Source organism: Helianthus annuus, chromosome 17, assembly GCF_002127325.2.
Source record: "Helianthus annuus cultivar XRQ/B chromosome 17, HanXRQr2.0-SUNRISE, whole genome shotgun sequence".
Taxonomy (NCBI): domain Eukaryota; kingdom Viridiplantae; phylum Streptophyta; class Magnoliopsida; order Asterales; family Asteraceae; genus Helianthus; species Helianthus annuus.
Genome location: NC_035449.2, coordinates 167,707,286 through 167,718,134, shown reverse-complemented (window position 1 = coordinate 167,718,134; position 10,849 = coordinate 167,707,286). Strand labels below are relative to the sequence as shown.

At 35.6% G+C, this 10,849-nt stretch overlaps 3 protein-coding genes across 6 annotated transcripts; 2 read left to right on the top strand and 1 right to left on the bottom strand.

The window, feature by feature from the left end:
• Window positions 1-900: 900 nt before the first annotated feature.
• On the top strand, window positions 901-3,954 carry LOC110920796 (eukaryotic translation initiation factor 4E-1). The gene is made up of 5 exons (XM_022164994.2): window positions 901-1,283; window positions 3,065-3,230; window positions 3,308-3,433; window positions 3,511-3,576; window positions 3,663-3,954. Exons 1-5 carry the CDS (start codon window positions 982-984, stop codon window positions 3,711-3,713), a joined length of 711 nt encoding a protein of 236 aa, XP_022020686.1. The 5' UTR covers window positions 901-981; the 3' UTR covers window positions 3,714-3,954.
• A 1,610-nt stretch (window positions 3,955-5,564) lies between these two features.
• On the bottom strand, window positions 5,565-7,637 carry LOC110923084 (membrane protein PM19L). The gene is made up of 4 exons (XM_022167264.2): window positions 7,455-7,637; window positions 7,143-7,362; window positions 6,972-7,017; window positions 5,565-5,793 (listed from the first exon to the last, which is right to left on the bottom strand). Exons 1-4 carry the CDS (start codon window positions 7,579-7,581, stop codon window positions 5,722-5,724), a joined length of 465 nt encoding a protein of 154 aa, XP_022022956.1. The 5' UTR covers window positions 7,582-7,637; the 3' UTR covers window positions 5,565-5,721.
• A 492-nt stretch (window positions 7,638-8,129) lies between these two features.
• LOC110922422 (ubiquitin domain-containing protein DSK2b-like) lies at window positions 8,130-10,262 on the top strand. 4 transcript variants are annotated; one of them, XR_002583141.2, is made up of 4 exons: window positions 8,470-8,609; window positions 8,702-8,907; window positions 9,216-9,314; window positions 9,975-10,227. XR_002583141.2 is itself a non-coding variant. In XM_035986935.1 (3 exons), the coding sequence occupies exons 1-3, from the start codon at window positions 8,534-8,536 to the stop codon at window positions 10,022-10,024; spliced, it is 234 nt and encodes a 77-aa protein (XP_035842828.1). In that variant the 5' UTR covers window positions 8,130-8,533; the 3' UTR covers window positions 10,025-10,262. The 4 variants fall into 4 exon arrangements, 2 of the variants coding, with proteins under 2 accessions (XP_035842828.1, XP_035842829.1); XM_035986935.1 differs by lacking the exon at window positions 8,702-8,907 and having other exon boundaries at window positions 8,130-8,618; window positions 9,975-10,262; XM_035986936.1 differs by lacking the exon at window positions 8,702-8,907 and having other exon boundaries at window positions 8,418-8,609; window positions 9,975-10,262.
• The last annotated feature ends 587 nt before the right edge of the window (window positions 10,263-10,849 follow it).

The window sequence follows — 10,849 nt, the reverse complement described above, 5'->3', positions numbered from 1 at the left end:
AACACATCAAACACTTCAAACATCACACATAAAACATAAGACATCAAACATAACTAAACAAACGCATCCACCAAACTACATATTAGAAGAACCGGATCCTTCGCCATTTTCTTCCTTTTTTGCCTTTGTCACCGGGCAATGTTTGTCGGTATGCTTCTTGAGGGTGGAGTTTGCCGCCGCCTTCATGAACTTACCACAATTCTTGCAACGAGCCATCTCATGGTTATCCGACATCAAACACAAATCAAAATTTTTCCAAATAGCGGGGTTACGCTTGGTTTCTAATATCAAAACAACTCCTTCTTCCGATGCCATAGTGTTCTTCCGGGTTTGATTGTTTGAATGTAAATTGGAAATGTTTGAGAAAGAAGAGTGATGGATGATGTAAATTGGAAATGTTTGAGAGTTTGATGAAAAAATCGATTTTTATATTTGAAAACCGGTTCTAACGGTACAAATTTAAAAAAAAAACAGCTTTTTCTGCCGGAACCGGTTACTAACAGTAGCCGTCAGTCGCTTTTTCTGAAATACGCAGTGGAACCGGTTCTGCACAGTACCCGTAACCGGTTCTGCACAGTACCCGGACCCGGTTCTATAGTACCCGAAACCGGTTCCACCGGTTCTAAAAAAAATGACGTGTACCCGGGTTATACCCGGACCCGGTTCCACTTACAACCCGGTTCCATTCACTTGTACCCATACCCGGTTCCGGGTTGGAGCCGGTTTCGAGTTTTAAAAATACCCGAAAATGCCCATCTCTAGTCTCATAGATACCAATTTAGCTTGTAAATAAGAAACACAGTATTCTCATTGGGCTTTCATTGGGTTGATCCATGTACCCAACAAAGCCCAACTGTCAGCCTGTAACTGAAATGAAACAAAATATCTGCACACTCTCCACAAACACACTTTCAGATCAACCGACTTATTATAGAGAGAGAAACCACATTTCTAGAGAGAGAAAACCGAACAACAACAACAATGGTGGAAGAAGCACTGAAAACAGACGATTCAAAGCCAATCGACGACACCAAAACCAGAGGCGTTCGATCGGACGGAGAAGAAGACGAACAGCTGGAAGAAGGAGAGATCGCCGGCGGTGACATCGACGGCGACACGCTGTCGTCGTCTTCTTCGAGGCCTGGTACGGCCGTAGTGCAGCATCCGCTCGAACACTCGTGGACGTTCTGGTTTGATAACCCTAGCGCCAAGGCTAAACAGGCCTCTTGGGGTAGTTCTATGCGCCCTATCTACACTTTTTCAACAGTTGAAGAGTTCTGGAGGTATTTTTTTTTATGTTAATTTTGTTGATGTTTGTTTCTTGATGTAATTAGTTGTGTTTGATTTGTTATGTTGTGAAGTTGATTTGGAATTTGAGGTGGAGTCAATTTTTGTGAGAGTTCTTGAATTAGGGTTTTAGTTTGGCCTATATTGTGATTTGAATTGTATATTTCAATTATCTACTTATATGCCATTATAATGTTTGGATGATGATTTTAATTAGTAAGAAAGAAGACTCAGTTCATGAATTAGGGTTTCGTGAATTTGATTTATTGTTAATTTGGGGTTTCTGAAGGTTGGGATAGGTATGATTGTATTTGGGGTTTATTATTGTTGCATGCATCTATATAAGTTTGGTTGTGGACCTGTGGTTTCTTTTGAAGATAAGATAGTACATAGTAGGCAGTTTGACATTTTAATTTTTTTAAATATGACTAAATCTGTATTCATTTACGCTAAGGGTGAGCATGGGTTGGTTCATTTCGGTTATTACTGGCTTTGGTCGAGTTGTTTTGTTGTTCAGATAAATAGGTTTTTGGTTTATATATGCACATTATGATATAAATATTATATGTATTGGCTTGTTTTGGATTTCTCGGTTACATTATCAGGTATAATCAAAATTGAACTACAAGAGTCGGTTATTAACAAAACCATTACCAAACCATTGGTTTCTCAATCAGTTCGGTTATCATATGCATAGTTAAATTTGGAATTTTGGATGCAAGCTTTTGTTAAACATTAACATTTACACATGTCGTTATAACTGTATAATCGTTTAGACCCTCGCCTTGAATGTGTTATGTGTTATTGTAATTTGATTAGATTATTAACCTTTGATGATGAATTAATTAGTAAGACGCGGTTATTGAATTAGGGTTTTATGGATTGGATTCTTGTTAATTTGGGTTTTCAGAAGGTTGGGATGGTTATTTGATTTTCTTGGGGTTTATTATTGCTGCATGCATCTATATAAGTTTGGTTGTGGTTAAATTTATTTTAAAGATAAGATGGTAGGCAGTTTGACAGGTTGATTTTCATAATATGACTAGATCTGTATTCATTTATGCTATAAGGGTGAGCGTGTGTTGGTTCATTGACCGAATACTTCGGTTATCAGAAAACCGTATTGGCTTTGGTTGAATTGTTTTGTTGTTCCGATTAATAGGTTTTTGGTTTATATATCAGTTATTTGGATGTGTGTCTATGTATACACACTTTGTAAATTGGTTTGTCTCGGATTTATATTACAATATAAATATATGTAATATATTTACAAACCATAACCGAAATATCGGTTTGGTTATTATATGCATAGTTGAATATGAAAATTTGGATGCAAGTATGCAACCTTTTGGTAAACATTCACTTTTACATGTACCAGTGTTGTAATCTGTATAAACGTTTAGACCTCGTCTTGAAAGTTATATGGCCGTCTTCTGAGTTCTGTCCTATGTGGACAAATAGTTTTGGATGGTTTTGTGTAACTGAATGCTAATTAACAATGAAGTATCATTATTTAACAAACAACCTGCTGGCATTACTCTAGTTTTAGTGTTTTATATATGGAACGAGTTAGGAGTTACAAGATCACCGATAAATTATATATTCGTATCTGAATCTTGCATATGTATTTTAGGAAGTTATTTTGAAGAACCTTTAAAATCTGATTATTCATTTAGAAGATATATTACATATATATGGATAATTTTATAGAATTTGTGTAAATAAGGTTTATGTATTACGTCTAATTCTTACAAGTCTATGCTATCTTTTGATACAGCCTTTACAACAATATACACCGACCAAGCAAATTGGCTTCTGGAGCCGACTTCTATTGCTTCAAAAATAAAATTGAGCCAAAGTGGGAGGACCCTGTGTGTGCTAACGGTGGAAAGTGGACTATGACTTTTTCAAAGGCCAAGTCTGATATGTGTTGGTTGTATACGGTACTTCCCTAATTTTTTTTGCTTTCTATATTAACGCCGTGCTACTTCATACTCACTGCAACTTTTTACGTATGTAGTTGCTAGCAATGATTGGTGAACAGTTTGATCACGGTGATGATATATGTGGAGCAGTTGTTAATGTCAGAGCAAGGGGAGAAAAGATATCTTTGTGGACCAAGAATGCTGCCAATGAGAGTGCTCAGGTACTATCAGATTAACCTTTTAAAACTCAATGCCCAACATCCCCTTGTTAAACATATATCGTCGGCTTTGTTTGCAGGTGAGCATTGGAAAACAGTGGAAGGAGTTTCTTGATTACAATGAGATGATAGGGTTCATATTTCATGTAAGCCCTCTTCAATTCTTCGTCATCTAATGAAATATCTGGATTTATTTTCTTCTTTCGGACTCACATTTTGCATCATGTTGCAGGAAGATGCGAAGAAACTTGACAGAGGTGCTAAAAACAAATACACAATATGAGGTGGGCGCGCGTGTTTTGGTAGTGAAACTTAGGTTGTTGGTACACTTGGACTGCAAGTAACTCTTGTTTTTGACATGGGTAATCTTTTTTCATATGTTGATGAATGTACTTCACTAACAATCTATGATACTTTCTCAAACAACTGCTGTTATGATAGGAGGACAGTTAAGGTTGTTGGTAACTTGGAGTTGGACTGCAAGTAACCCTTTTCATATAATGATGAATGTACTCAACAATCTATGCTGCTTTCTCAAACAACTGCTGAAAATGCCTAAACCAAACACATATTTGTTTATACCGAATACGTCAACACAAACTAGATAAAAATATAACTAATTAATTTACCATTTCTTCTCAGTTTTTAAATTGACAAGTATAGTCTGATTGGCAACTGACCACTCTGTGACGCCTTAATACCGCTATGTAGCCATTTCATGATGGCAATGAATATAAGGCCACAGTAGCGGTTATAAGAGGCTGGCAACGACTTCGACAACATGAACTAAGGGGGTCTTTGTTTTTTTATGAAAAACACTTCCAAACCTCTTATGTCTGCCCCACGCAGACCACGACGTTTGAGTCTGCAACGTGCTTGTTTTTTGGAAGTGATTTCATTAAAAAATCTCTTCTAAACCTCTCTTGCTCACACAGACCTGGCCTCACATCTTCAAACCTTTGCTCTTTCAAAACACATTTCAAAACCCTAGCATCCTTCTTCTCCACAGCTGACACCTCCATCTTCTCCACCTCTCCGTCACTTCTCTTTCTCCGGCGACCCCCTTCCGCCGCTTCTCTTCCTCCGGCAATTTAGATAACCACTTTTACTCTTCCTCCGGCAATTTAGATAACCACTTTTACTGAAAAGGAAAAGTGTAATTGAATGTGTTCTAAACTTTCTTGACTAGCAAGTTTTCACCTCAAGAGGGATCTCCTAAAGCTATCAAAAGTCCCCCAATAATAACACACACAAAGTATCAAGGAAAGGATGATTTTGTTATGGTTGAATCTCCCTAAACAGAATGTCACTCATCAATGAAAGTGATTGTTATAGCAACTCTTTATTTTTTATATTTAAGTTGTAGAGGGTGTTAGTTTTATTAGTGGAAAACTGTGGGAATTGTATAAGCATATGCATCTATAGGTGATATTAAAGTTCTAGAGGGTGTTCGGTTTTAAGGGGCTATAAGCATATGTATTTGTCGGTTAATTGTAATACATAAGGTGCTTATGTAACTGCATAACCACATCTCTTTCTCTCTTGCTATATATGGTCAACACTTGGTTCACTATTTGGTATTGATCACATTCGCAGGTTGCAAAATGTTGCATATAAGAAAACAAATAGCTCTTTTGGTGCAAAAACATCATGGTGTTTTATGAACATATAACAGATCTTATTTTCCATATTAAAGCCCTTAACTTCATTTTTCTCATTTTCATTTATATTATTGAAGTAGATACTATATATTATACACCAGCTAGCTTTAAACAAGAAATATAACATTTTCCTAAAAGTTACTCTAATAAAAAGAGAATTAAAACATTTTCCTCAATGTGTTTTTTAGAACATCTTGTTTTTCTTCTGTGATTTACAAAAATCAATTTGAGGTTAAATTTTGCCAAATGCGAGTGATGATCGATTAAATCGCCTTGATGGGTTAGGCGTAATAATACGTGGAACCGGATGTTAGTTAAACTTATAAGATCGTGTGGATCGAAGTTAGTTAATTCGGTTGGTAGCATGTGAAACCTCATTTCCACACTTAGCTGAGGATGATCAACTCTCAAATCTGTATAGTGACCATTTTTAAGACTATGGGATTAATTCCCCTTCCACTAGATTTTAACTCTTCCATCAAACATCACAAGTGCCAATGCTTTTATTTTAAAGTTTTAGAAATATTACATTTACAATCAATCACACAACCATCCCTAAAATTATATAACAACAAACTATATAAACAAATAAAAAGAAAACAATTTCAAGAATGGCGTGCCTTCAATTCATCATCCGTAAAGAACAACTGTATATAGGAACTGAGTAACTGAAAGGATAATCGAAAATGCCTCCATTGTTCTCTGTAAATACAAGAAGTGAAAAATATGTAACAATCGTTATGATCATGCTGAATATTCAAATTTATTTACTATACTTACATTTATCAAATGGGGAAATAGTGCCAGACATACATTTATCAAATGGGGGAATCCCTATTTGCCCAAACAGTTTATTATTTTATATTCATTTTAAAATTACAGTTTTGCCCCTGTTTAAAATTACCGTTTTGCCCCCAGCTTAAAATAAAATTACACTTTTGTCCCCGTCTTAAAATTACGATTTTGCCCTCAATTCAAAATTACAATTTTGCCTGGCACTTCACCATTGGACCAACCAATTTATTATTTTATACCCATTTTAAAATTGTGGTTTTGCCTTCAACTCAGAATTACATTTTCGCCCCCAGTTCAAAGTAAAATTCTGTTTTTACCCCCAGCTAAAAATTATGATTTTGCCCTCTGTTCAAAAATGTGATTTTCCCCGTTTAAAAAATTATTATTTCGTCCTCAGTTCAAAATTACGTTTTTTCCCCAGTTCAAAATAAAATTATGCTTTTGCCCCCAACTCAAAATTACTATTTTGCCCTCGGTTCAAAATAAAATTGTGGTTTACCTCCAACTTAAAATTACGATTGCGCCCTTAGTTCAAATTTATATTACGTTGTTACCCCAAGTTCAAAATTGCGAAGTTGCCCCTGTGAAAATTTACAATTTTGCCATTGGTTCAAATTTACAGTACTGCCATCATTTTTGCTTCTGGCAAATTACGATTTTACCCCAGTCAAAAAATACAACTCTCCCTCAGTTAAAAATTACAATATTGCTATTGTTTTAGTTTTTTTTTTATCAAAACTATAAAAGTGTTTTGTTTTAATTGGTTGACTCGATTTAATTGTTTTTCGTATCCATGAGCTGCCTAACACTCGCTCATTATTCGGCCATTGCCCCGCAACGCGGGCGGGGGCATCAACTAGTTATTATATAATAAGACACATTATATGATATGATATGACATGTCATTGAACCATGAGTTTTCACGGTTTTGGCCTCGTTTGAGGTCTATGTGTCATGTTACGATTGGTTAAACATTTTTTGACGAACGAACTTCTAGTCAAATGGCTATTTTGGTAAAGTCAAAGGTCAAACCCGACGTTTTTGTGATTTTCCTAAAAGTTAAATATTATCCTTCAATAACTTACCAGAGTTGCATTTCTGCCTTCAAGATTGATTTCCTTCCATGCAAACCTGCCCATGCATTTATAATCTTTTTAGTATATAAGATTAAGTAAATTATTAAAAAAAAAGATAATTGCAAATATTTATAATTTCAATGGAATCATGTGAAAATTTATAGATTAAGGACATAATACCCCATGGAAAGCACAGTTAGTGTCCATGCAATAACAGCAGCAGAAGCGGCTCCAGAGCGGTCATCCATGTTCCAAGTACGTATAAAATTGAAGCCAGAAATAGTCGACGCGACCCCAACAACACCCGCGATCAAAGCAAACGTCACAAAGAAACCAGTTGCTGCATTTCCCATTGGGAAGTATATCGGTGAGAAATGAGGCGGCAGCTCCATCCCCGGACCTGTTTACAACACAAAGACAAACCCTACAACATTAAAAAAAACTGTCATAAAAATTTTACGGTTTATGGTTTAGGGTTTCAAAGATGGGTACCAATGCTGAACCCCTGATCAATGGCCCGGTTCATTGCCCAACCACCGAGGCCTAGAAGCGTGACATACATGGCGAAATTTAGGATCATGAGGAGGGTTGCAACCGATCTCATATCGTTAGCAGCCATTTTTGTTGGCTAGAAGAATGTAAAGTTGTGTGTTAAAGATAAGATAAGATGTGATGTTTGGTTTTTTTTTTGGGATGTTTATAAACATGTTGTTTTGGGATTCTTTTCTTGTTAAAGTGGATGCTTTGAGGTGTAAAGGTGACAGCTTTAGAATTTCATCGAGTTCAAGGCAAGGTACTTAAAGATTCTTGTCTCTTTTGATCAAGATTCTTTGGTTAAGACTTTTGCTCAACTTCCTTAGGGCTATAGGCAATTATATGAATGATGTATTTGTATCAAATACACAAAACAATGTATTTTTCATGCACTTATATATAAGAGTAAATTACACGTTTTTTTTCTTTTATGTTTGTATCAAATTGCAAGCGGTCTCCTTTGCCTTTAAAATTGATGAGTTTTGTACTTCATGTTTCAAAATCCTGCACGTTATGTCATTTAGCTCTAACCAAGTTAACTTTTTTTGTTAAATCCGATCGTATGCAAGGCACATGAGGGTATTTTTGTAATTTCGTTTTTCAGGGAAATTTGTGTTAAATCTGATTATGTGCAACGCGTGATTTTGAAACATTAAGTACAAAACTCATCAACTTTATTTTGTTAAGTTATTAGTTGTGTGTAAGACTAGCCCATTGAACTTGAAATCCCTGTGAGCCCATTTAAGAGTGGAAGACCACAATAAAACCAAGTCAAAAGCAAGATTAAAGTTGCTAAAATGTAGTTTTACGAGTTAACGCTATCCGCGCGTTGCGACGGGATATTGAAAGACTAAGATAAAATTGATTTTAAAATTTTTTTGTCTTCAAATAGAACTGCTGAGTTTTGGCTTCCGTTAACTAATTTTTTTATGAGTATCAAACTTTTTTGTCTGTCCCTTTACCTTTAATATCTATTACGTCTTAGACCTCTCTTTATCTCTCTAACATGTTGATCACATGAAAGATCGATACATGTAATGGTTTTTACTGTGAAAAATTCACTCCAAACAAGCCATACAAACCTAAAACGTTTACAGAGCTTTGGACTGGCTGGTAAGTCATGTAAATTTCACTTTCAAATTCTAATCATAGTAACTTATGGTAGTACTGAACCTTTTTTTTTTTTTTTAAAATATCTGTTACAGAAAGAATTATGAGAAGTTGCGGAGGTAATGCAGGAAACTTTTGAGGTGCAAATTGCAATACAGGTGAAAGAAGCAGCAATGGGGAGAGTGATGCATTTGCATTCATCCAAGGCATGGACTCTGCATAATCATAAATCTCTGAATAATATCAAAGATCCACAACTGTAGCCATTACAAGGAAATAATCGACGATATCAAACTAACAGGTTCCTTAATAGATCTTGTATTAATATATGAAATTTCAAATAAAGAAAAGGTTAAAAAGTTACGAATTGTTTCATAATTGCGGCCTTTCGGTTTTACTTTTTACATATAACCATAACCGAAATGGTTTGTTAGGTTGATCAAATATTAAAGACCGGCCCCAACGGTTTTGGTAACTGGATCTGTAAAATCTGGTCGCTTATTTCAGGTTCAGTTTGTTTTTTATGCTGTAAGATTAACATGTTGCAGACAAGTTTGTTGTGATTTTTTTCTAATTAAGTTTTTTTTTTCTTTTTTTTTATGCATGTAGTGCCACCGGAACAACTTTATGCGACTCAACTGTCACAGCTTCAAGAAATGGGCTTCTTTGATACCCAAGAAAACATCAGGGCATTGCGTGCTACTGCAGGTAATGTTCATGCTGCTGTTCTATTTCCAGTCATCAATAATTGGATGCATGATATCTTCTAATACGTAAAAAATATACTACATTGCGTGCTACTGCAGGTAATGTTAGAGATAAGTATAACGCGAGTCAATAGCTGATTCTCAGTTCTAATTTGTCACTCAGGCTTGTCCTATATAATCTGCTAAAACTTTTTAAATTTTTGTTTTGTTGTGTTGCGTAGTGAGTTTGAAGACCTTGAAGCAGTGCCTACGTCTGCTTTAATTGAAGGACCACTGGAGCCTGGGTTGACCGCCTCTCGGCCTACAGACGTACCTGAAGATTCTTCATTTGTCAACTTCTTTAGTGTATGTATCCATCCGCACTTCTCTTTAGTTTCCTTTCGCTGTATATGTAGAGCTTGCGATAATATGCTCCTATATATAGTTGAATTGTTTATTTTAGCGAAATTTTTGATGTGATTACGTATAACAAGAATTCATCAACTGAAATTTATGGATATTATGCAAAGCTTAGGGTGTGAATTTCTGACATGACCCGAAAACGGGACATGAACCTAACACGAAATTTGCGGGTTTGGGTTGGGTTTAGTCTAAACGGGCTCGGGTCAGTTTTAGTTCTTTGATACCCAAGAAAACATCAGGGTGTTGCGTGCTACTGCAGGTAATGTTCATGCTGCTGTTGAGAGGCTTTTGGGAAACTTTGGCCCGTGACGACGTGGAGTTGTTTTCTTCTATTTAAAGACAGCTAAAATGAGTCCGTTTTTTACAGTATTCTTTTTTAGACATTGGGAGGCATGTGGATTTTCGTTTGAGCTCGTGTGTGTGTACACAACTTATTTTGTATATTTTTTCTTATTGAATTATGTTCTCGACCCCTATTGTCGAGTCCGCTGCAACGCGCGGGTTCCCCACTAGTAATATCTAATATCTTAGCATATGATTTAAATAAGTTATCATTATTTACATGGTTAATACGATAACGTTATTATTTCCAAACTATAAATAAGCAATATTCTGGTGTTGTATGGAGTTGTACTCTAAGCATTAGGAGTTTTTCAAAAAAAAATGTTAGATTTTTCATTTTTAACTCAAAGACATTCATCCTTTGCATTTTAATCCCTTTAAATTTTTTACTTTTAACTAAAGTTTTTCGTTTTTTTTGCAATTTAACCCCAACATTTTTTTATTTCAACTTTGATCCCAAATACTTTTCATCTTTTGCAATTTTTTCGTTCTATATTTCGTACCAAATTTTGCGAGTTAACACACCGCAATGTGCGTGTGTTTCCCGTTTGACATACCCCTCGCAACACGTCTATTTTTTCCTACTTAACAGGTTCGTCACAACGTGCGGGTCCTTTTTTTATGTTTTACATTTATGTCTAATTTTTCGCATTAACATGCCACAACAAATGTGCGTTGTTCAACGATTTTACGTCTGTTTTTTGAAGATGTTATTTTACCTTTTTATTTATTTTGTTTTTATGAGTTTTTCCGGTGTTGGTGGTCGCTGACAGTGGTGTAGCATTGGTGCTA

Excerpts from the sequence above, each read along its gene's own strand:
- LOC110923084 (XM_022167264.2), bottom strand. The coding sequence starts at position 7,581 with ATGGCTGCTAACGATATGAGATCGGTTGCAACCCTCCTCATGATCCTA. Across the intron at positions 7,018-7,142 it reads CTAACTGTGCTTTCCATGGG|GTTTGCATGGAAGGAAATCA; the intron begins GTATTATGTCCT and ends ATGCATGGGCAG. Across the intron at positions 5,794-6,971 it reads AAGGCAGAAATGCAACTCTG|AGAACAATGGAGGCATTTTC; the intron begins GTAAGTTATTGA and ends TTGTATTTACAG.
- LOC110922422 (XM_035986935.1), top strand. The coding sequence starts at position 8,534 with ATGGTTTTTACTGTGAAAAATTCACTCCAAACAAGCCATACAAACCTA. Across the intron at positions 8,619-9,215 it reads TGGACTGGCTGGTAAGTCAT|TGCCACCGGAACAACTTTAT; the intron begins GTAAATTTCACT and ends TTATGCATGTAG. Across the intron at positions 9,315-9,974 it reads GGCATTGCGTGCTACTGCAG|GTAATGTTCATGCTGCTGTT; the intron begins GTAATGTTCATG and ends GTGCTACTGCAG.
- LOC110920796 (XM_022164994.2), top strand. The coding sequence starts at position 982 with ATGGTGGAAGAAGCACTGAAAACAGACGATTCAAAGCCAATCGACGAC. Across the intron at positions 3,434-3,510 it reads CTGCCAATGAGAGTGCTCAG|GTGAGCATTGGAAAACAGTG; the intron begins GTACTATCAGAT and ends CTTTGTTTGCAG. Across the intron at positions 3,577-3,662 it reads TGATAGGGTTCATATTTCAT|GAAGATGCGAAGAAACTTGA; the intron begins GTAAGCCCTCTT and ends ATCATGTTGCAG.